Source organism: Hyla sarda, unplaced genomic scaffold (assembly GCF_029499605.1).
Source record: "Hyla sarda isolate aHylSar1 unplaced genomic scaffold, aHylSar1.hap1 scaffold_825, whole genome shotgun sequence".
Lineage (NCBI taxonomy): Eukaryota > Metazoa > Chordata > Amphibia > Anura > Hylidae > Hyla > Hyla sarda.
In genome coordinates, this window is record NW_026610852.1 from 70,371 (window position 1) to 96,097 (window position 25,727).

At 44.6% G+C, this 25,727-nt stretch overlaps 1 protein-coding gene across 8 annotated transcripts; it reads right to left on the reverse strand.

Annotated features, from left to right (window-relative positions):
• Positions 1 to 25,431, reverse strand: LOC130347221 (uncharacterized). 8 transcript variants are annotated; one of them, XM_056554641.1, is made up of 6 exons: positions 25,127 to 25,431; positions 13,169 to 13,222; positions 9,818 to 10,276; positions 7,675 to 7,728; positions 2,983 to 3,018; positions 1 to 903 (listed from the first exon to the last, which is right to left on the reverse strand). In XM_056554641.1, the coding sequence occupies exons 3-6, from the start codon at positions 9,941 to 9,943 to the stop codon at positions 511 to 513; spliced, it is 609 nt and encodes a 202-aa protein (XP_056410616.1). In that variant the 5' UTR covers positions 9,944 to 10,276; positions 13,169 to 13,222; positions 25,127 to 25,431; the 3' UTR covers positions 1 to 510. The 8 variants fall into 8 exon arrangements, 7 of the variants coding, with proteins under 7 accessions (XP_056410616.1, XP_056410617.1, XP_056410618.1 ...); XM_056554642.1 differs by having other exon boundaries at positions 13,169 to 13,261; XM_056554643.1 differs by lacking the exon at positions 13,169 to 13,222.
• Positions 25,432 to 25,727: the final 296 nt, after the last annotated feature.

The following is a 25,727-nucleotide window of genomic DNA, read 5'->3' on the forward strand; positions in this document are numbered from 1 at the left end:
GGAGTCTTGTCCTCCAATCTTTGATCTTAAAGGGGGTCTCCTCCTACCCCATATGAGGCAAATGAACCCTCCTGATAGTAATGGCGCCTCATTTGCCTCTACATGTTAAAGGGGTTATCTCAGCATCTAAAATGGCATTATCTTTCCCTGGTTCCCAGTGGCTCACTTCAAGCTTGGTCTCTTTCCCTGTTGACTTATCACCTGGAATAAAAGGGGGGGAATGAGATGGTGGGTCAAGTACTTTGTTGTGGTCACCACATGTGGGCAAAACCATGCCTCCATATGGTAGCCAATGTACACACAATGTTGCATACATTTGCTGCCACTGGTTTCACCTGCATGTAAAGGCTTCAGCATAGTACCTGCTCTGCCATCTAAGATCTACCTTTTCATACCAGAAGGTATTAGGAAGAGTAGAGACCAAATCAGAAGTGAGCTGCTGGGAAGGGAAGAAAGGTAATACCTATTGATAATCTCTTTAACAGCGCCTCCTCCAGACTCCACTTGATGTTAAGGGAGTCCTCCACATTTGGTAAAGAAAAAGTTTGTTACGCTGCTGATGAAGGCTCTAGTTGGTGTACAAAACCACGTGCAGCAAGTTAGCTCTTCTTCTTCTTCTTCTTCTATTACCTTTTCATCTTTCTCCTTCTTTACCTCTTCCTCTGCTTCATTCTGCCCTTCATTCTTCTCCACTTGTTCTTTCTCCTTTCTGTCATTCTCTTCCTCCTTCTCTTCTTTTTTTTCTTCATTGTCCCCTTCATCCTGCTTCTCATCTTCGTTCTCCTTCTCCTCTTCATATTTCTTCTTTTTCTCCTTCTCTTCCTCTTCTTTTTCCTCCCCTTCATCCTCCTCTTTTTCCTCTTCCTCTTCTTTGTTTTCCTTCTCCTTCTTCTCCTCTTCTTCCTTCACACATAAGTAAATCAGATAATCTGTATGATTTGCCTCATCCAGCCTTCCATGATTGTTGTAATATCCTCCGTCAGAAAGGGTTGCTCTCGACTAGAACAGTATCAGGGGATCCAAAGCCAAGACTTTGACATAATGAGACAACAGAGGTCCAACGATGGTGTCTTTATTTGTAGGCAATTTTGGGCAAATATCACTTTTCTCTAGGAAATACTTCTTTTAGGTTGACTCATGAATGATAACAACAAGGTTTATGAAACAATGAACAAGAAGAAAGATATGTGTAGCTCACTTTAACAAAATAAACTAGTAACCAAGGTTTCTGATGTTGTGCATAACCACAGAGGGCTTATACTACAATGCAAAACAATTAATTACAGAGAAAATAAAAAATCAGTCCTCAAGGATGCAGTAAAAATGTCTTAATCCATATCCACAGATTGAAGGTAAGAGTATAATTGAGGAGGGTCTGACTGCTGGGACCTCCACGATCTCCAGAACTGCAGTCCGTCTCTTATCTCTGAGCGCGTGTTGTAGGATGTATGGAGTGGGATGTATGTAAATCACTTAGATCAATAAAGGACATATGTCCTGCATAAATCTGTATAAGTCATCTAACCATTGCTCATACAAGTCCCCTTGGGCATTGGTCACCAAACTCTAGACCTACAAAAGTTGCAAAACCACATCTTCCAGCAAGCCCCAACAGTAATTGGCTGTTAACGTGTAAAGAAAAAGAAATCTGTTTTTACAAATATAAATTAACCCTCCCCATACAAAAAAGTAAAGAAAAAAAAATGTTGTTTGCATATTTGGAATAACTGCATGTATAATTATCCTAACTCATAAAACTTAACCTTATTAATCCTGCATGGGGAATGACTTATACAGAAAAAAAGAGCCCTAAAATGATTCCACAGGTGTAAAAAGGGGTACTCTGGGAAACTAAACCTATAGCCCATCTTTTCCTCTCATCAACGTATTTAATTGTCTAAATATCATTCATTAGCTATATAGAGCAGTCTCCCCTCTTTAGTTGTTACTTATGTGCATAAAGTGAGGGAATGACATCATCCAGCCATCCACTCTGTCTATGTCCAAATAACTATCTGAAAGCAACCCCCACCTTCCTGTGAGACACAGACCATGTGGTTTCTACCCTGCACTGATGGTCATGCTCTCTTTAGTGCTAAGAACTGTGAGGTGTGTGAAGCCTCAGCCAATCAGACACTGAACCTCTCTCTGCTGCTCACTGCAGAAGGGAGCCAGCTGACAGAGCAGTGCTGCAATGATTGCTGGGAGATGTAGGCAAGGCGAGGGAAAGATGGCAAAGAATTTCAAGAAGCCAGAGAAGACAATGCATATCAGGCAGGATAGTTTACAGGGTACATATCCAGGTAGTGTGGTTGCTTTGGTTTGTGCTCTTTTCATAAATATATATATTATATAAAATTGAAAATAGTAGTTAAGGAGCACCATGAAGGGGCTTCTAGCCCTATATAATAGATCTGTGGGTGCTCAGCCAGCTCCAACGTTGACCAAAGGTGCATCAAACAAAAATAGTCCAACAGGAAGCATGAAGCGGCACTCCAGCGATTTCAAGCATGCTTGATAAAGACTCCATTGAGAGGGTCGAAATGTAGCACTATGGGTGAATAAAGTAACTTTTTCTTATCTTGAAATCGCTGGAGTGCCGCTTCATGCTTCCTGTTGGACTATATATATATATATATATATATATATATGTATATATATATATATATATATATATATATATATATATACTTCCCTGGATTACCTCTTTAAGCATATGTGTACATTTTAAAAGCATCAACATAACATGTCAGTTAACGAGCATAATAAACAATGTATAAAAAATAGCACCCCCAACTCAGATAAAAAAAAAAAAAAAATTTGTGTTCGTTTTCACCTTAAAATAAATTTTTTGTTTCCCAGCATATTTTATGAAACATTTTTATGACTATAAGAAGAGAGGAGGAAAAACTGAAACTGCAAAAAAATGAAAATTGCCTCTGTCTATAAGGAGCTAATATGGTTATTTGTTATATCACTTACATAGTATTGGGTGATCCTTAGTTCCTGTTCTCTGTTCTGTCCACATGAAAAATAAAACAGAAATAAGTTATTGTTACTTCAATCTAATGTAGGTATTCAGAACATACTTATGTATTGAAGGGCTTATCTATTAATAAAGAAAATATCTATAAGAAAAGAGCGCACGTAGTCTCTGTCTTCTAGAATACTGCAGCATTCTGTGTAATTCTATTTAGAAGATCTTTTAGAAACTAGATTATAACAAATCCTTCATATTCATCATGTCTTTAAAACTGAACCCATGTGACCGTTGTGAAGAAAGCCTTTCTTATATCTACATCATATGTTAGCAGGGACATTTGCACGAGTATACGAAGTTCATACCTATATCCTGACTGATACCAATATCAGTACATCCCTACAATCTTCTGTGAGGGACACTATACTGAGATCTAACTACTGTGTGGGGCACTATAGTGTCCATTGTGCCCCTGGTGAAGTCCTGTATCAGCACACCCCTACCCCCAAAAAAGCCAGCTGCACAGGCATACGCTGCTATCTACATGGTGGTTTGTACTGGTAGGTGATGAAATATAAAGTTCAATGGTGGTATATACAGGTAGGTGATGTAATATACAGGTACATGATGCTATATACATGTATATAGTGCTATGAATCAGTACATGAAAGTATATACAGGTACATCCTCTCACCGTGTTACCGCATTCTCTCCCCTGCCATCACCAATCACATAACTAAAATCTTTCATTCCTCCTTCAAACATTCTGTCATAACCCCATTTCTGAAGAAAACATCTCTGGATCCTGTGCAGCTAACTATTCACCTGTCTCTCCACTTCATCTCCAAACTCCTGGAATGCTTGGTCTATTCCCACCTAATCCATTATCTCTCCAGGAACTCTCTCCTTGACCCCTTACTGTCTGGATTACATTCCCCATTCTCCACAGAAACTGGCTTAACCGAAGTCACTAATGATGTCTTATGGTTAAATCTAATAGCAATTCTCTCTACTGATTCTTCTTGATCTCTATGCAGCATTTGACACTGTAGATCACCAATTACTTCTTGCTATACTCCACTCCATTGTTCTTAAAGATTCCTCTCTCTCCTGGTTTTTGTTTCCTACCTCCGTGAACGCTCCTTCGGTGTATCAATCCCTATCTCTAGCTATTTCCCTGCTGCTCTTGTTGTTGGGGTTCAGGGACCCTTCCTGGGCCTTCTCCTCAGTAGATTTGAACTCCAGTACCATCTCTCCGCTGATGACATACAGCTCTCTACCTCTTCCCGTATCATCACCCCCGCACTCCTACAGAACACCAGCAACTTTCTCTTTGCTGTCTCTAACATTGTGTCCTCCCTATTCCTGAAAAGAAATCTTTCTATTACAGAACTTCTTGTATTTCCTCCATTTAATCTACCTAAACCTGACATCTCCATCTCGGTGAGTGGTACAACCATTACTCCTGGACAGTAAACCCGCTGTCTTGAAGTTATGGTAGACTCAGATCTGTCTTCCACGCACCCCTCATTTACTGCTGAAACAACCAAAACTATTGTGGATGCTTTAATTCATTCCCACCTGGACTACTGAAACTCTTTACTAATAGGCCTTCCCTTCTCTAAACTCTCCCTCTCCAGTCCATCCTAAATGCCACTGCCAGATTCATCTTTCTCTACAGCTGTTATGTGATCTTAAAGGGATACTCCGGTGGAAAACTTTTTTTTTTAATCAACTGGTGCCAGAAAGTTAAACAGATTTGTAAATTACTTCTATTAAAAAAAATCTTAATCCTTCCAGTACTTATTAGCTGCTGAATACTACAGAGGAAATTATTTTCTTACATAGAGCTCTCTGCTAACGTCATGACCACAGTGCTCTCTGCTGACACCTCTGTCCATTTTAAAAACTGTCCAGAGTAGGAGAAAATCCCCATAGAAAACATATGCTGCTCTGGACAGTTCCTAAAATGGACAGAAATGTCAACAGAGAGCACTGTGGACATGATGTCAGCAGAGAGCACTGTGTTCCAAAAAGAAAAGAATTTCCTCTGTAATATTCAGCAGCTAATAAGTAGTGAAATGATCTAAAGTTAACATCTTCTTTAATCTGAACCCCTCAATTCCACCTCTAAGACTTTGCTTGTGCTGCACCAGTTCTCTGTAATGCAATACCTCGGACCATCAGGCTTATACCCATCTTCCTCAGTTTCAAACATGCCCTAAAGACACATCTTTTAAAGCAAGTGTATTCCCTAAATTTGGTCTCCCCTTTTATTACTACGTCTCTTCACTGGCAGTGTTATTATATGCTCTATGTATTTTAGACCTTATGCAATTGGCTGGTGGCTGGAATTGAGGATTTACGTTTTGTGAATAGCCCGGTTTATTCACAACTTTAAATATGCCTGTAAATATTTGTAGGATTCCTTTGGGAAAAGTTCAGCACTTTCTTCTGTGTATTATAATTCACAGCTTTATTGTAGATCTATAGTGCAAGCATGGGTGTCCATGGGGAAATCGCCCCTTCTGGAAAAATGATCACAGAGGGAACATTCACACCACGATTTCTTCATACAGTCGCCGGATCGCCGGAAATTTCAAAACCGTCCGCTGCTGTATCCTCGACAGACCTGTCTCATTGATTTGCATGAGCCAACTGGAGTTAGATAGTGACTCTGGTCAGATAATTTTTCACAACAAAATCTGGTTTTGTTGCTGGACGGAAAAACCATGGAATGTTGCGGTTTAAGTCCGGCAATAAAACTGATGCGGTGCAAAAATGAGCCGACCAAAGTCACTATCTGACTCCAGTCTCAAAAATGAGAATGAGATGTGGCGTGGGTCTGGCGGGGATACGGCAGTAGCCAACTTTGAAATTTCTACAGGTGATCTGGCAAACGTATGATAAAAATAGTGGTGTGAATGTAGTCTAACTTGATGTCAGAAAGCAATTTCGTCCTGCTTTAGCTGCATGGAAATACCCCATATGTGACCCTAAACTGATACCTTGAAATACGACAGGGCTCTGCAATGAGAGAGCTCCATGCGCATTTGAGGACTAAATTAGGGATTGCATAGGGGTGGACATAGGGGTATTCTACACCAGTGATTCCCAAAAAGGGTGCCTCCAGCTGTTGCTAAACTCCCAGCATGCCTGGACAGTCAGTGGCTGTCCGGAAATGCTGGGAGTTGTTGTTTTGCAACAGCTGGAGGCTCCGTTTTGGAAACACTGTCATACAATACGTTTTTCATTTTTATTGGGGGGGGGGGGGGGGAACAGTGTAAGGGGGTGTATATGTTGTGTTTTACCCTTCATTATGTGTTAGTGTAGTGTAGTGTTTTTAGGGTGCATTCGCACTGGCGGGTTACGGTGAGTTTCCAGCTAGGAGTTTGCTCTGCAGCTCAAACTTCAAGCAGGAAACTTACTGTAAACCTGCCCGTGTGAATGTACCCTGTACATTCACATGGGGGGGGGTGGGGTCAAACCTCCAGCTTTTTCAAAATTACAACTCCCAGCATGTACTGACAGACCGTGCATGCTGTGAGTTGTACGTTTGCAACAGCTGGAGACACTCTGGTTGGAAAACCTTCAGTTAGGTTCTGTTACCTAATTCAGTATTTTCAAACCAGTGTGTCTCCAGCTGTTGCAAAACTACAACTCCAAAACTGTAGTTTTGTAACATCTGTAGGGCTACAGTTTTGAGACCACTGTATAGTGGTCTCAAACTGTAGCCCTCCAGATGTTGCTAGGCAACTCATCGGCTTCCCTAGGATCCAGGGAGCCAGCCGCACAACATCGTTGCCCACCGATCACCGTCGCCCGCAGCCTCCGCAGATCGGTAAGTGACCTTCGGCGCCGGTCCCTGTCTGTTTCTCCGTCCTGCCCCGCCTATTGTGGGTGGGCAGAACGGGGAAACCGAAAGTAACCCCCCCCGCCCCCGATCTGCTATTGGTCGTCGCGTCTATACGACCAATAGCAGGGATAGGAGGGGTGGCACCCCTGCCACCTCACTCCTATCCCTTCAGGGGGATCGCAATCCCCCTTATATTCCGGGTCACTATAGACCCGTAATTGCACAAATCGCAAGTGTGAATTCACTTGCGATTTGCCGCGTTCGCCGACATGGGGGGGGGGGGTTCTGAAGGATTTCAGCAGGCATCCCGGTCCGATCCCCGCCCGGCGCGCTGCGGGGACCGGAATACTCCATGACGTACGCATACGTCATGGGTCCTGGTCCTTAAGTACCAGGGTGTCATGACATACGCGTATATCAAGGGTCCTTAAGAGGTTAAAAAAGTAGTTTTTTGGACTATTGCTTTTGGAAGGGAGGAGGGAGGGACAGACGCTGTGGCTGTATGAGTTCCTAAAATTCCTATATAAGTCCAGTAAACCTGTGCACCCATGATGATATCTCCGCCAGCTCTGAGCAAGGGGAGATCTTAGCAGCAGTTTAGGCTGGCAGTGTAAACGGTGAGCAACCACACCCCTTTTCAATAGGTCACACCCCTTTAGCAAGTACCGTCTTAAACAGCAAATAATCACACATCTGCAGTTAGTGCACAAATTGTGCAATTATTTGCCTTTTTCACAAATCAACAAAAATATCACAATTGATGAATCCCCTGAATGCCTACTAAACTTTATATGTATACTTTTATATAACAAATTTGATTATCTCCAATGTCACTTACTTCTTCCTGGAACGCTGTGATAATGTCTATGGCCCTTCTGTTCATCTCAAAGACCTAGAACAGAACAGATTAAACTTAGTTTTATTCAGCTCATTAAACATATTATGGCGTAATGTATTATATCTATACATTATGATGAAATAAAATGATCTTGTTTTACTCATTTCCCCTATCAAATGTCTTTATTTGTATCTTATCTAAGTAATAATCTATAGGACGAAGCCTAAGGCTAGAATTACACTAAAGCTTTGTACTGGTGTTTTTTTTAGGCTAAAAAAACACCAGAAAAAATGCATGAAAAACTGCCACTGATTTTTTTCAGGTGTTTTTTCAGGTGTTTTTACCTTTTGGCAGATTCCTTGTGGGTGTATTTTAACAAATTTAGTTTGGTACAAGAGAAAAAAAATTTTAAATGAAGAAGTAGGGATGGGAAAATTTGTAGGGAATTAAGTATTTCTTTTTTATGACAAAAAGTTTTTTACATTTTCAATCAGGTAATGATTGATGTGAGCGGTCAGGGACGTGAAAATGTAGCCGGCAATAGTCCAAATGGATAAAGGGTCCATGTAATTGTAAAAATAATATATATTTTTATCTTAATTTTCTAAAACTTTTTATTAATAATGTTTTTGATGTATTTTAATAATTATATTTTTAATAAATACAGTGTAAAATCCGATATCAACTATATGTGCGTGATTATTGTGGTACTACAGAGTCTGTTCAATGTTGGGAGCAGTAGTACCTGCACTAAGTGACAGATCACAGCGGGTCTCACTCCTGAGACCCATTGTGATCATAATTTCTAGTCATGAGAAGCAGGTGACACGCAACACCGCTCCACATCCCTGCACTGTACCGTACTCCGGCCAGTGATGTGAACAGAACTTCACATAACTTATTCATGTTTGCCGGTGATTGGCCGGTACTGTATGGCCAATCACAGCGGTCAGCATCCGTGCCTTCGCAGATAAATCAGATTTGCTCGAAAAACGCCATGTTTTCAACATGAGGTCGTTTTTGAAAATCACCCACTGAGCCAAAAAGATTTATAAAATGCCAAACTCAAAAATGGCAAGTGGACCTAGCATTTTGCAGTTCCTTATTGAAATCTGGCTGCAGCGCTTTTTCAAGGCAAAAAACTCTGTGCGACAGAATGGGGGCAATTTTGCACAAAATCCCAAGTGGAATTATAGCCTAAGGGTCTATTCACACAGCAGAATTTGCGCTTGTGGAATTCTGCCTCAAATGAAAGCCCAATAGACTTCTATGGGATTCCTCTCTCCCATTAACACTTCTGAATTTCTGCACAGATTAAGCACAAATTCCGCATAAAATCCACAAGCCAGAAACCACCCAAGGAAGCGGAATTGGTGTGGAAATTCTGCTGTGTGAATAGACCCTAAAGGGTTTGTCCCATTATTAACCCCTTAAGGACGCAGCCCTTTTTCACCTTAAGGACTGAGCCCTTTTTCGCAATTCTGACCACCGTCACTTTACAAATTAATAACACGAAAACGCTTTTACCGAATATTCTGATTCCTAGATTGTTTTTTCGTGACATATTCTACTTTATTTTGGGGGTAAATTTTCGGCGTTACTTGCATCCTTTTTTGGTGAAAAATCCCAAAATTTCATGAAAATTTTGAAAATTTTGCATTTTTCTAACTTTGAAGCTCTCTAATTGTAAGGAAAATGGATATTCCAGATACATTTTATTTTTCTTCACAAACACAATATGTCCACTTTATGTTGGCATCATAAAATGGACATATTTTTGCTTTTTGAAAAAATTAGAGGGCTTCAAAGTAGAGCAGCAATTTTCAAAAATGTCATGAAAATTACTAAATCTGAAGGGACAGATGTTACAGAACTACAACTCCCAGCATGCCTGGGCAGTCGAGGCATGCTGAGAGTTGTAGTTTGGCAACATCTGGAGGGCTACTGTTTGGGTACCACTGTAACAGTGGTCTCCAAACTGTGACCCTCCAGATGTTGCAAAACTACAACTCCCAGCATGCCCAGACAGCCTTTGGCTCTCTGGGCATGCTGGGAGTTGCAGTTTGGCCCCCCTAGTGGTTGCCACAGTAAAGATCGATTTACTTTCACTTTCAATTCCACCCCCCCACTGTGGATTCCCTACCTGATCAGGATCCTGCAGGCTCAAGCGAAGATCCCAGGTCCCCAGGCATCTTCTCCTGCAGGTACGGCCTCCATCTTCTTTCCAGAGCCCCTTGACAACCAGGGGCGGGCAGATTTCAGCAGGCATCCGGCTCCGGTCCCCAACCGGCTAACGGTGGGGACCGAAATTCCCACGGGCGTATGGATACGCCCTGCGTCCTTAAGGACTCGGAATGCAGGGCGTATCCATACGCCCTGCGTCCTTAAGAGGTTAAGATGTATACCCTATTCCCAGAATGGGGGATAAGTATGCAGTATGATTGCAGGGGTCTCATTGTTGGGACCACCTGTGATATCGAGCATGGAAAGGCAGTCATGTATGTGCTCTGCCTCTCTATACATTGTGTATGGGTTGGCTGTAGATAGTTTACTTTACATCTGTTATGAATTGCTGGTCTTGGTAAATCTATCATATTAGGTACTAAGAAAAATAAAGAAATAAATATCAACATAGATTTCAACATTGCCTTTTTGAAAAGATGGCACCAAACATCCAGGATTCAGGATTTTAGGCTCTATTTTGGGGGACAGATACTTAGAAAGGAGGAGATGTGTCAAAATCTGTGCAGAGGAAAAGTTGACCAGTTGCCCATAGCAACCAATTAGATTTCTTTTTTTTCTTTTTCAGAGGCTTTTTTAAAAATGAAAGGAGCAACCTGATTTGTTGCTATGGGAAACTGGTAAATGTTTCCTCTGCACAGGTTTAATAAATCTTCCCCACAATTGAAAAAAGATTTTTAAAAAAAAGTTAATCAAGTTCAACCTATCTGCCTATTGTGTCACTACTGTGTTGATCCAGAGGAAGGCAAAAAAAAACCTTATAAGGCTCATGCCAATTGCCCAATACCAGGTGGAAATGTTCCTTCCTGATTCCAAATATGGCATCAGAATAAATCCCTGAACCAACGTTCTGTCCTTTTGAATCTAGTATCCATAACCTGTAGTGTTATTACTCTCCACTAAGAGGTAAATGTCGATGGCCTGTCTTTAGGAAAGGCCACCAATATTTGATGGTTGGGATGCTCCCTGAACACCATGGGGGAAATGTTATCAAAACCTATGTCTAGGAAAAGTTTACCAGTTGCCCTTACAACCAATCAGAGTGCTTCTTTTATTTTTCAGAGGACTGTTCAAAAATTGAAGAAGCAATCTAATTGGTTGCAATGGGCAACTGGTCATCTTTCTCATCTTCTTCATTATGTCTACAGGATTAGCAGGTTGTCCATATAGGCAGCTGTGAATGATAATGCAGGGCAGTTCCATTAAAGTGAAAGAGCGCAGCCTATCAATGTGTTAGACCTTTAAAGAGTGGAAAACAAATGTTTTCAAATCAACTGGTGCCAGAAAGTTTAACAGATTTGTAATCCTTCTAGTACTTATCAGCTGCTGTATACTACAGATATACTACAGAGAAGTTTGTGTAGTTATTTCCAGTCTGACCACAGTGCTCTCTGTTGACACAACTGTCCATGTCAGGAACTGTCCAGATTAGAAGCATAATCCCATAGAAAACCTCTCCAGCTCTGGACAGTCCCTAACATGGACAGACTGGACTTGTCAGACTGTGAAGAATTTCACAAATTTCTCTGTAGTATATCTGTAGTATACAGCAGCTGATAAGTACTAGAAGGGTTAAGATTTTTAAATAGAAGTAATTTACAAAACTGTTTAACTTTATAGCATCAATTGATTTGAAAACATAATTTTTCCACCGGAGTTCCCCTTTAAATATTAAAGGGGTATTCCAATGTTTTCTAAAAAAAAAAAAAAAAAAAAAAAAAATGAATCATATGCTGCTGGGGCAGGAAAAAAAAATATAGATAGATATATATCTAGCCCAATGCCCTGTTGGTCCACCCCAGCTTTGTTTCGCCCCGGTTAGGTCCCCCGATCTTTCTTCTTCACAGTAGTGTCCTCTGACAGCCAGTTATTGGCTGAGCGAGCAAGTCCTGGACTAATTGCCTGTCTCAAAGGCAGGAAGAAAAGAGAAGATCAGGGGACCAGGAGACACACAGGAGCTGCGGGGGACCAAGGCTGGGTTCGTATGGCCTTTTAGGCTATTTTCCCCCTGTCACAGCCACATTTTTTTTTTTTTTTTTTTTAGAAAGCAGTCTGTCACATGTGCTAAGTGTGAACCTGCTTTCATCCGTGAAGAGCACAGGGCAACAGTGGCGCATTTGCCAATCTTGGTATTTTCTGGTAAGCACAACCCCCACCTGTGGACGTCGGGCCCTAATACCACCCTCATGGAGTCTGTTTCTGACCGTTTGAGTAAACACATGCACATTTGTGGCCTGCTGGAGGTCGTTTTACAGGGCTCTGGCAGTTTTCCTCCTGCTCCTCCTTGCACAAAGGCCGAGGTACCGGTCCTGCTGCTGGGTTGTTGCCCTCCTACTCCATGTCTCTTGATGTACTGGACTGTCTCCTGGTAGCGCCTCCATGCTCTGGACACTACGCTGACAGACACAGCAAACCTTCTTGCCACAGCTCACATTGATGTGCCATCCTGGAAGAGCTGAACTACCTGAGCCACTTGTGTGGGTTGTAGACTCAGTCTCATGCTACCACTAGAAGGAAAGCACCGCCAGCATTCAAAAGTGACCAAAACATCAGCCAGGAAGCATAGGAACTGAGAAGTGGTCTGTGGTCACCACCTGCAGAACCGCTCCTTTATTGGGGGTGTTTTGTTAATTGCCTATAATTTCCACCTGTTGTCTGTTCCATTTGCACAACAGCATGTGAAATTGATTGTCAATCAGTGTTCTTCCTGAGTGGACAGTGTGATTTCACAGAAATGTTATTGACTTGGAGTGCAATTGTGTTATTTAAGTGTTCCCTTTATTTTTTTGAGCAGTGTAGTAATATCTTCATCTGCACCATCCCCGGAGGACATTTCTGTCCACAGGGATGGGGAGGATTTGCAGTTTGTAAGTCCCCCCCCCCCCCCAGCAGCCCTGTAAGTAGCCCCCTAGACGGGAGCTATACTTATCTAGTCTCGCCGCTCTGGGTGCAGTAATGTCCCCTCGGCATGATTGACAGCCCACGTCACTATTCAGTTCCTTAATCTGACAAAACAGAGGAGGGAGGAGATGCTGCTGAAACTTAGCACCAACTGTTTGACTCTTCAGCTGGTAACACAGGCGATCATCAAAACTAAATGTATGGGTAATCTTATCCCTCTAGCACCTAAATGCAAAGATCTGCAGATTCTACACCTTGTATGGAGATGATTCAGGAGAAGATTCACTTTAACAGAGCAATTATTATTCACAACTATAGGATTAATGAAAGTCAACACAAACATGAGATTTACCTCGTCATCCGTGTAGTCATAGTGGGGTGTCCTTTCAAAAGTGTGGCGCTCCATCTCCAAAAAAAGAGACAGAGGTCAGCTTATTGACTCGTTCTGTAAACAGTAAAGACATATTCCTGCACAATATTCATATAACCTGATTGATTAGTGATTGACATATACAATTATTCTTTATATATTTACCACATTACTATTTGTATGATAAAAAAAATATGAGGATTTTTCTATGTATTTTCTGCACCAGTGTTTTGTTGATTTCTGTTTCTTGTTGTCATCAATAGGAACCTTCAGGGTTGGACACAGAAAGCAGAGGTCACCTGCATAAGAACAGCATGTCGGCCTTTCATAGAGCTCCCCCTCATGTTCCTCTAACAACCCAACAGTATCTGTAAGCTATGAGATGTATTATTACATGCAATCTAATGGGCAGTAGGAAGCTGCCTATAAGGTGGCAGTGGATCCTTTTACTACTTGACCCCTATACAATAGTCTGCACATGAAACATGTCCACTCTGGGAACCTTCATTGTTACTTCCAATGGCTGAATATCTCTCCCAATCATGTGATCACTGGGTTGCTTGGCTTATTACAGGACAAAGCTCTTATACCTGTCCTGATAGGGTATGTTCACATGGGGTAGATACACTATGGAAATTTTTTTTTTTTTTTGCATTTTAACCCCTTAGGGACCAAGCCAATTTTCACCTTAAGCACCAGAGCGTTTTTTGAACATCTGACCACTGTCACTTTAAGCATTAATAACTCTGGGATGCTTTTACTTTTCATTCTGATTCCAAGACTGTTTTTTTCCTGACAAAATATACTTTATGTTAGTGGTAAATTTTTTCGATACTTGCATAATTTCTTGGTGAAAAATTTCCAAAATTTGATGCAAAAATTGAAAATTTAGCATTTTTCTAACTTTGAAGCTCTCTGCTTGTAAGGAAAATAGACATTCCAAATAAATTATATATTGATTCACATATACAATATGTCTACTTTATGTTGGCATCATAAAGTTGAAATGTTTTTACTTTTGGAAGACATCAGAGGGCTTCAAAGTTCAGCAGCAATTTTCAAATTTTTCACAAAATTTTCTAAATTGGAATTTTTCAGGGACCAGTTCAGATTTGAAGTTGATTTTGAAGGGCCTTAATATTAGAAATACCCCACAAATGACCCCATTATAAAAACTGCACCCCTCAAAGTATTCAAAGTGAAATTCAGTAAGTGTGTTAACCCTTTAGGTGCTTCACAGGAATAGCAGCAAATTGAAGGAGAAAATTCTAAATCTATATTTTTTACACTGGCATGTTCTTGTAGACCCAGTTTTTGAATTTTTACAAGGGGTAAAAGGAGAGAAATCTTCCTAAAATGTGTAACCCAATTTCTCTTGAGTAAGGAAATACCTCATATGTGTATGTCAAGTGTTCGGCAGGCGCAGTAGAGGGCTCAGAAGGAAAGGAACAACAATGGGATTTTGGAGAGTGAATTTTGCTGAAATGTTTTTTTGGGGTCATGTCACATTTAGGAAGCCCCTATGGTACCAGAAAGCAGAAAACGCCCCATGTGGCATACCATTTTGGAAACTACACCCCTCAAGACACGTATAAAGGGATCCAGTGAGCCTTAACACCCCACAGGTGTTTGACGGCTTTTCATTAAATTCGGATGTGTAAATGAAAATAATTATATTTTTCACTAAAGTGCAAATTTTTTTCCCAAATTTACCATTTTTACAAAGCGTAATGGGAGAAAATGCCCCCCAAAATTTGTAACCCCCTCTCTTCTGAGTATGGAAATACCCCATGTTAGGACGTAAAATGCTCTGAGGGTGAACTACAATGCTCAGAAGAGAAGGAGTCACGTTTGGCTTTTGGAAAGCAAATTTTGCTGAAATGGTTTTTGGGGGGCATGTCCCATTTAGGAAGCTCCTATTGTGCCAGAACAGCAAAAAAATAACATGGCATACTATTTTGGAAACTACACCCCTCAAGGAATGTAACAAGGGGTACAGTGAGCCTCAACACCTCACAGGTGTTTGACGACTTTTTGTTAAAGTTGGACGTGTAAATTTTTAATTTTTGCAAGGGGTGATAGGAGAAAATTACCCCTAAAATTTGTAACCCCATTTCTTCTGAGTATGGAAATGCCCCATGTGTGGACATCAAGTGCTTTGCTGGCGCACTACAATGCTCAGAAGAGGAGGAGCGCCATTGAGCTTTTAGAGAGAGAATTTGTTTGGAATGGAAGTCAGGGGCCATGTGCGTTTACAAAGCCCCCCCGTGGTGCCAGAACAGCGGGACCCCCCTCATGTGACCCCATTTTGGAAACTACACCCCTCACAGAATTTAATAAGGGGTGCAGTGAGTATTTACTCCCCACTAGCGTTTGACAGATCTTTGGAACAGTAGGCTATGCAATTTAAAAATTTCATTTTTCATTTTCACAGGCCACTGTTCCAAAAATCTGTCAGACACCTGTGGGGTGTAAATGCACACTGTACCACTTATTACATTACATGAGGGGCGTAGTTTCCAAAATGGGTCACATGTGGGGGGGTCCATTGTTCTGGCACTATGGGGGCTTTGTAAACACACGTGGCCTTCAATTCCGGACAAATTTTCTCTCCAAAAGCCCAATGGCGCTCCTTCTCTTCTGAGCATTGTAGTTCGCCCGCAGAGCATTTTACATCCACATATGGGGTATGTTCTTACTCAGAAGAAATGGGGTTACAAATTTTGGGGGGCTTTTTTTTCTATTTTCCCTTGTGAAAATGAAAAATTTAGGGTAACACAATTTATTTTTCATTTTCCCATCCAACTTTAATTAAATTTCTTCAAACACCTGTGGGGTGTTAAGGCTCACTATACCCCTTGTTACATTCCGTTAGGGGTGTAGTTTCCAAAATGGAGTCATGGAAATACCCCACAAATATGTGGCCCTAAACTTCCTTTCCTTTAAATACGACAGGGCTCCGAAATGAGAGAGTGCCATGTGCATTTGAGGACTAAATTAGGGATTGCATAGGGGTGGACATAGGGGTATTCTATGCCAGTGATTCCCAAACAGGGTGCCTCGAGCGGTTGCTAAACTGGGGGGACAGTGTAAGGGGGTGTATATGTAGTGTTTTAGCCTTAATTAGGTGTTAGTGTATTGTAGTGTAATGTTTTTAGGGTACATTCACACGGGCGGGTTTATGGTGAGTTTCCAGCTAGGAGTTTGCGCTGCGGCAAAAAATTTGCAGCAGCTCAAACTTCAGGAAACTCACTATAAACTCGCCCGTGTGAATGTACCCTGTACATTCATATGGAGGGGCAAACCTCCAGCTGTTTCAAAACTACAACTCCCAGTATGTACTGACAGACCGTGCATGCTGGGAGTTGTACTTTTGAAACAGCTGGAGGCACACTGGTTGGAAACCCTTCAGTTAGGTTCTGTTGCCTAACTCAGTATTTTCCAACCAGTGTGCCAGTCCAGCTGTTTCAAAACTACAACTGAGATGTAGTTATGCAACAGCTGGAGGTACGCAAATACAACTCCCAGCATGCCGAGACAGCTATTTGCTGTTTGGGCATACTGGGATTTGCAGTTTTGGAACATCTAGAGGGCTACTGTTTAGAGACCGCTGCACAGTGATCTCCAAACTGTAGCCCTCCAGATGTTGCTAGGCAACTCACCGGCTTCCGTAGAATCCAGGGAGCCGCATCGCTGTCCTCTGCCGCCACCGATCCCCGCCCACTGCTGCTGATCGCCGCCCGCTGCCGATGGGTAAGTGGACCTCCGGCGCTGTTCCCCGACGGTTCCCCGTTCTGCCCAGCCTACGTTAACCCCCGCCCCCGATCTGCTACTGGTCGTCGCTTCCGAACGACCAATCCCCGCCCGCTGCCGCTGATCGCCGCCAGCTGCCGATGGGTAAGTGGACCTCCGGCACTGTGCACCGACGGTTCCCCGTTCTGCCCGGCCACTGTGGGTGGGCAGAATGGGGGAACCGAACGTTAACCCCCCCCTGCCCCCGATCTGCTATTGGTCTTTGCTTCTGAACGACCAATAGCAGGGATAGGAGGGGTGCCCCCCCTGCCACCTCACTCCTATCCCTTCAGGAGTATCGTGGGTGTCTTGGACAACCCCGATCCCCCTTACTTTCCGGGTCACCGGGTCACCGTAGACCAGTATGAATTCACCAGTGATTTGCGGCGATTGCCGACATGGGGGGGGGGTTGATCTCAGGACCCCCCTGGGCATTTGCACGGGGTGCCTGCTGATAGATATCAGTAGTCAACCCGGTCCGGTCCCCGCCCGGTGCGCGGCGGGGACCGAAATTCCCACGTGCGTACAGGAACGCTGTTACGCCGAGCGCTCCGGGTCCCCGCTCCTCCCCGGAGCGCTCGCTTCACTCTCCCCGCGGCAGCGCTCCGGTCACGTCCTCTGACCCGGGGCGCTGCGATTCCGCTGCCAGCCGGGATGCGATTCGCGATGCGGGTAGCGCCCGCTCGGGATGCGCACCCCGGCTCCCCTACCTGACTCGCTCTCCGTCTGTTCTGTCCCGGCGCGCGCGGCCCCGCTCCCTAGGGCGCGCGCGCGCCGGGTCTCTGCGATTTAAAGGGCCACTGCGCCGCAGATTGGCGCAGTGGTTCCAATTAGTGTGTTCACCTGTGCACTTCCCTATATCACCTCACTTCCCCTGCACTCCCTTGCCGGATCTTGTTGCCTTAGTGCCAGTGAAAGCGTTCCTTGTGTGTTCCTTGCCTGTGTTTCCAGACCTTCTGCCGTTGCCCCTGACTACGATCCTTGCTGCCTGCCCCGACCTTCTGCTACGTCCGACCTTGCTTTTGCCTACTCCCTTGTACCGCGCCTATCTTCAGCAGCCAGAGAGGTGAGCCGTTGCTAGTGGATACGACCTGGTCACTACCGCCGCAGCAAGACCATCCCGCTTTGCGGCGGGCTCTGGTGAAAACCAGTAGTGGCTTAGAACCGGTCCACTAGCACGGTCCACGCCAATCCCTCTCTGGCACAGAGGATCCACTACCTGCCAGCCGGCATCGTGACAGTAGATCCGGCCATGGATCCCGCTGAAGTTCCTCTGCCAGTTGTCGCTGACCTCACCACGGTGGTCGCCCAGCAGTCACAACAGATAGCGCAACAAGGCCAACAGCTGTCTCAACTGACCGTTATGCTACAACAGTTACTACCACAGCTTCAGCAGTCATCTCCTCCGCCAGCTCCTGCACCTCCTCCGCAGCGAGTGGCCGCTCCTGGGATACGCTTATCCTTGCCGGATAAATTTGATGGGGACTCTAAGTTTTGCCGTGGCTTTCTTTCCCAATGTTCCCTGCATCTGGAGATGATGTCGGACCTGTTTCCCACTGAAAGGTCTAAGGTGGCTTTCGTAGTCAGCCTTCTGTCCGGAAAAGCCCTGTCATGGGCCACACCGCTCTGGGACCGCAATGACCCCGTCACTGCCTCTGTACACTCCTTCTTCTCGGAAATCCGAAGTGTCTTTGAGGAACCTGCCCGAGCCTCTTCTGCTGAGACTGCCCTGTTGAACCTGGTCCAGGGTAATTCTTCCGTTGGCGAGTATGCCGTACAATTCCGTACTCTTGCTTCAGAATTGTCCTGGAATAATGAGGCCCTCTGCGCGACCTTCAAAAAAGGCCTATCCAGCAACATTAAAGATGTTCTGGCCGCACGAGAAATTCCTGCTAATCTACATGAACTTATTCACCTAGCCACTCGCATTGACATGCGTTTTTCCGAAAGGCGTCAGGAACTCCGCCAAGATATGGACTCTGTTCGCACGAGGCGTTTCTTCTCCTCGGCTCCTCTCTCCTCTGGTCCCCTGCAATCTGTTCCTGTGCCTCCCGCCGTGGAGGCTATGCAGGTCGACCGGTCTCGCCTGACACCTCAAGAGAGGACACGACGCCGTATGGAGAACCTCTGCCTGTACTGTGCTAGTACCGAACACTTCCTGAGAGATTGTCCTATCCGTCCTCCCCGCCTGGAAAGACGTACGCTGACTCCGCACAAAGGTGAGACAGTCCTTGATGTCTACTCTGCTTCTCCACGTCTTACTGTGCCTGTGCGGATGTCTGCCTCTGCCTTCTCCTTCTCTACAGTGGCCTTCTTGGACTCTGGATCTGCAGGAAATTTTATTTTGGCCTCTCTCGTCAACAGGTTCAACATCCCGGTGACCAGTCTCGCCAGACCCCTCTACATCAATTGTGTAAATAATGAAAGATTGGACTGTACCATACGTTTCCGCACGGAGCCCCTTCTTATGAGCATCGGATCTCATCATGAGAGGATTGAACTTTTGGTCCTCCCCAATTGCACCTCGGAAATTCTCCTTGGACTTCCCTGGCTTCAACTTCATTCCCCTACCCTGGATTGGTCCACTGGGGAGATCAAGAGTTGGGGGTCCTCTTGTTCCAAGAACTGTCTAAAACCGGTTCCCAGTAACCCTTGCCGTAACTCTGTGGTTCCTCCAGTAACCGGTCTCCCTAAGGCCTATATGGACTTCGCGGATGTTTTCTGCAAAAAACAAGCTGAGACTCTACCTCCTCACAGGCCTTATGATTGCCCTATCGACCTCCTCCCGGGCACTACTCCACCCCGGGGCAGAATTTATCCTCTCTCTGCCCCAGAGACTCTTGCCATGTCCGAATACGTCCAGGAGAATTTAAAAAAGGGCTTTATCCGTAAATCCTCCTCTCCTGCCGGAGCCGGATTTTTCTTTGTGTCCAAAAAAGATGGCTCCCTACGTCCTTGCATTGACTACCGCGGTCTTAATAAAATCACGGTTAAGAACCGCTACCCCTTACCCCTCATCTCTGAACTCTTTGATCGCCTCCAAGGTGCCCACATCTTCACTAAATTGGACTTAAGAGGCGCCTATAACCTCATCCGCATCAGAGAGGGGGACGAGTGGAAAACGGCATTTAACACCAGAGATGGACACTTTGAGTATCTGGTCATGCCCTTTGGACTGTGCAACGCCCCTGCCGTCTTCCAAGACTTTGTCAATGAAATTTTTCGTGATCTGTTATACTCCTGTGTTGTTGTATATCTGGACGATATCCTAATTTTTTCTGCCAATCTAGAAGAACACCGCCAGCATGTCCGTATGGTTCTTCAGAGACTTCGTGACAACCAACTCTATGCCAAAATTGAGAAATGTCTGTTTGAATGCCAATCTCTTCCTTTTCTAGGATATTTGGTCTCTGGCCAGGGACTACAGATGGATCCAGACAAACTCTCTGCCGTCTTAGATTGGCCACGCCCCTCCGGACTCCGTGCTATCCAACGCTTTTTGGGGTTCGCCAATTATTACAGGCAATTTATTCCACATTTTTCTACCATTGTGGCTCCTATCGTGGCTTTAACTAAAAAAAATGCTGATCCCAAGTCCTGGCCTCCTCAAGCAGAAGACGCCTTTAAACGACTCAAGTCTGCCTTTTCTTCGGCTCCCGTCCTCTCCAGACCTGACCCTTCCAAACCCTTCCTATTGGAGGTTGATGCCTCCTCAGTGGGAGCTGGAGCTGTTCTTCTACAAAAAAATTCTTCCGGGCATGCTGTCACTTGTGGTTTTTTCTCTAGGACCTTCTCTCCAGCGGAGAGGAACTACTCCATCGGGGATCGAGAGCTTCTAGCCATTAAATTAGCACTTGAGGAATGGAGGCATCTGCTGGAGGGATCAAGTTCTCCTGTTATTATCTACACCGACCACAAGAACCTCTCCTACCTCCAGTCTGCCCAACGGCTGAATCCTCGCCAGGCCCGGTGGTCTCTGTTCTTTGCCCGATTTAATTTTGAGATTCACTTTCGTCCTGCCGATAAGAACATTAGGGCCGATGCTCTCTCTCGTTCCTCGGATGCCTCAGAAGTTGAACTCTCTCCGCAACACATCATTCCACCTGACTGCCTGATCTCCACTTCTCCTGCCTCCATCAGGCAGACTCCTCCAGGAAAGACCTTTGTTTCTCCTCGCCAACGCCTCGGAATCCTCAAATGGGGTCACTTCTCCCATCTCGCAGGTCATGCGGGTATCAAGAAATCTGTGCAACTCATCTCCCGCTTCTATTGGTGGCCGACTCTGGAGACGGATGTTGTGGACTTTGTGCGAGCCTGCACTATCTGTGCCCGGGATAAGACTCCTCGCCAGAAGCCCGCTGGTTTTCTTCATCCTCTGCCTGTCCCCGAACAGCCTTGGTCTCTGATTGGTATGGATTTTATTACTGATTTACCCCCTTCCCGTGGCAACACTGTTATTTGGGTGGTCGTTGATCGATTCTCCAAAATGGCACATTTCATCCCTCTTCCTGGTCTTCCTTCTGCGCCTCAGTTGGCTAAACAATTTTTTGTACACATTTTTCGTCTTCACGGGTTGCCTACGCAGATTGTCTCGGATAGAGGCGTCCAATTCGTGTCTAAATTCTGGAGGGCTCTCTGTAAACAACTCAAGATTAAATTAAATTTTTCTTCTGCATATCATCCCCAGTCCAATGGACAAGTAGAAAGGATTAACCAGATCTTGGGTGATTATTTGCGACATTTTGTTTCCTCCCGCCAGGATGACTGGGCAGATCTCCTCCCATGGGCCGAATTCTCGTATAACTTCAGGGTCTCTGAGTCTTCCTCCAAATCCCCATTTTTCGTGGTGTACGGCCGTCACCCTCTTCCCCCCCTCCCTACTCCCTTGCCCTCTGGTCTGCCCGCTGTGGATGAAATTTCTCGTGACCTTTCCATCATATGGAGAGAGACCCAAAATTCTCTCTTACAGGCTTCATCACGCATGAAGAAGTTCGCGGATAAGAAAAGAAGAGCTCCCCCCGTTTTTTCCCCTGGAGACAAGGTATGGCTCTCCGCTAAATATGTCCGCTTCCGTGTCCCTAGCTACAAGTTGGGACCACGCTATCTTGGTCCTTTCAAAATTTTGTGTCAAATTAATCCTGTCTCTTATAAACTTCTTCTTCCTCCCTCTCTTCGTATCCCTAATGCCTTTCACGTCTCTCTTCTCAAACCACTCATCCTCAACCGTTTTTCTCCCAAATCTGTTCCTCCCACTCCTGTTTCCGGCTCCTCGGACATCTTCTCGGTCAAAGAAATTTTAGCTGCCAAAAAGGTCAGAGGGAAAAATTTTTTTTTAGTGGACTGGGAGGGTTGTGGTCCTGAAGAGAGATCCTGGGAACCTGAGGACAACATCCTAGACAAAAGTCTGCTCCTCAGGTTCTCAGGCTCTAAGAAGAGGGGGAGACCCAAGGGGGGGGGTACTGTTACGCCGAGCGCTCCGGGTCCCCGCTCCTCCCCGGAGCGCTCGCTTCACTCTCCCCGCGGCAGCGCTCCGGTCACGTCCTCTGACCCGGGGCGCTGCGATTCCGCTGCCAGCCGGGATGCGATTCGCGATGCGGGTAGCGCCCGCTCGGGATGCGCACCCCGGCTCCCCTACCTGACTCGCTCTCCGTCTGTTCTGTCTCCGTCTGTTCTGTCCCGCGTTCTGTCCCGGCGCGTTCCTTGCCTGTGTTTCCAGACCTTCTGCCGTTGCCCCTGACTACGATCCTTGCTGCCTGCCCCGACCTTCTGCTACGTCCGACCTTGCTTTTGCCTACTCCCTTGTACCGCGCCTATCTTCAGCAGCCAGAGAGGTGAGCCGTTGCTAGTGGATACGACCTGGTCACTACCGCCGCAGCAAGACCATCCCGCTTTGCGGCGGGCTCTGGTGAAAACCAGTAGTGGCTTAGAACCGGTCCACTAGCACGGTCCACGCCAATCCCTCTCTGGCACAGAGGATCCACTACCTGCCAGCCGGCATCGTGACAAACGCCCTTGGTCCTTAAGTACCAGGGAGCGAAGGCGTACCTGTACGCCCTTGGTCCCTAAGTGGTTAATAAACAAATTGCTAAACAAAAGAATGCAGAAATGGTATGTAAAACTAAACTACTGATACAGTGATCCCTCAACTTACAATGGCCTCAACATACAATAGTTTCAACATACAATAGTATTTTCTGGACCATTTTAACTTGAATCCAGACTCAACATGGCTGGAAGAACTGACCAATCAGAACGGATATTTTACTGGAAAAACCCTTGTTACTGAAGTGCATGCACTGAATTCCTGTCCGATAGCACCCTCTACAGTGCAGGGAGGTATTACATGTTCTGTACTACTCTTTACCTGTGCCAGGGTTAGCTGCTCCTTTGGACACCAGGTAAAGGCGACTCCATGATACTTTTTTTGGACATTGTGTGTACTATACAGGACCCTGAAGAAGCTCCTGTCCTCTACATAGACAGTGATTTACAGCAACCAGCAGATCTTTCGTACTTTTATATGTAAGGACTTGCTTTATCTATATTAGTTATCTACCTATTTTTGTTTACTCCTCCCTTTTTCCTATTTTTGGATAAAATTTTGGAGGCTTCAGAACCAATTACCATCTTTCCATAGAGTTATGGTCTCAACATACAATGGTTTCAACATACAATGGTTGCCCTGGAACCAATTAATATTGTAACTTGAGGGACCACTGTACTGACTTATATTAGACAGTCTAAAGATGTGCCAGATTTATATCATACAGCTACTGTGATAAATTTGGTGATTTTGAAAGTTTTACACTGTCCAAGAATCAATAGTATTAATATATCTGCTCCCCTGACAAACAAAAAATATTACCAAAACCAAAATTTACAGCCTGGTCCAGAATTCTGATGTAAACAATTAACTGTACATAGAACACATGGCAAGGGGGAGAGAGGTGCACTGATTCTTATATCATGTGACTTCTATTGAAAAATGCCCTTTCTTCCACCTATAGAGGACTATGAGAGGAGTAACACCACAATTTTTTTAAGAAAAGGAAAAAAAACAAAACAAAAACAAAAACAAAAAAAACAAGAACATAGCTAGTGAATGCAGTGATTTTGAAAAGTTTCCATTGAGCCCAAAAAAACACCACTAAAGGGTGAGGTAATGCCAAAAATTAAAGGATAACTCCGGGATGTAACAACTTATCCCCTATCTAAAGTGTTAGATCGCTGGGGTCTGACCACTGGGGCCCTCCGTTATCTCCCGCATGGAGCCCCGGCTCCCTGCATGAAACAAGCCCTTTCGACCACAGCACGAACCTGTGGCTGACACGCCCCCTCCATGCAGTCCTATGGCAGAGCCGGAGATTGCTGAAAGCAGCGCTCCAGCTCTCCCATAGAGCTGCCCGGAAGGGGCGTGTCGGCCGCCGCTTTGTGTGGTGGTCAACACGCCCCATTCATGCTGAGAACTGGGGCACCGTTCGGGAGATCCAGCTGTCAGATCCCCCGCGACCTTAGGATAGGGGATAAGTTGTTACATCCAGGAGTTATCCTTTAAAACACTATGTAGGTATGGAATTTCATATTTTCCTATTGACTCCTAGCTAACATCTGGCAGCGGTAGTTTTGTCCCAAATGCATTTTGGGGGCATTTTTTTTCCAGCCTAAAGCAGTGCTCTCCAACATGTAGAGGAAGAGTGGTGCAGTTGCCCATAGCAACCCATTGGATCGCTTCTTTCAAATATTTTGATAAATCTCCCCCATAGAGCCCAGTTCATATAATAATAAGATGATATATGTGCCAGGCTGTGACCAGTTAGTGCCCATCACATGCCAGTCTCATGACCTATTATTTCAGACATATATTTACAGTTGGAGCAATATACAGCTATAATATACATTGGGAGGGAGATTTATCAAAACCTGTGCAGAGGAAAACTTGCCCAGTTGCCCATAGCAACCAATCAGATATCTTCTTTCATTTTAAAAAGGGCCTGTCCAAAATGAAAGAAGAGATCTGATTGGTTGCTATGGGCAACTGGACAACTTTTCCTCTGAACAGGTTTTGATAATTCTCCCCCTGGATGTGTAACTGGACAGAAATATGTGACGATATTAATGAGGGATAATATAGTTTAGAGTAGGACTTACCACTGGATGATCCGGAAAGGATGGTATAACCGGAAAGTGAGGTGTTACCTGAAATAAAAGCACAGACACACAGACACACAACAACAAACAACACACACAGACACTAAGACGCAACAAATAATACAATAATGCACTTGTACGGCTCAGAAATCACAGAATAGCTCCTCCTCTGGCGGTCGCTCCAGCTGAGTGGTTGGTTGTCAGGACAACAGACAAACATACCGTGCAGGTGCCAAGCCAGACCGACCAATCACAGGCCAGCTCACTTGTATCAAGACCAACCAATCACAAACCAGCTCTTTTGTATGTAGATGATCTGCTGGATTCATACATATAATAGGGTTTTAGGATGATTGATAAATCTCCCCAATAATTTTGGATCAATAACCAATATCCCTGCTGAAACCTCTTCAATAGTAGGCCCTGACATCAATCCCCTCTAATTATTAATGGAAGTGCCTGTCCTTAATGCAAAAGCTGCTCCTCAGTATATTTCCTATATATAATTTACATTTATAGACACCACACAGGTAAATCCGCATATGTGCTACTCCATGTCACCTGGGACCTCATCCAACTGCTCATATGTTATGTTTCCTTC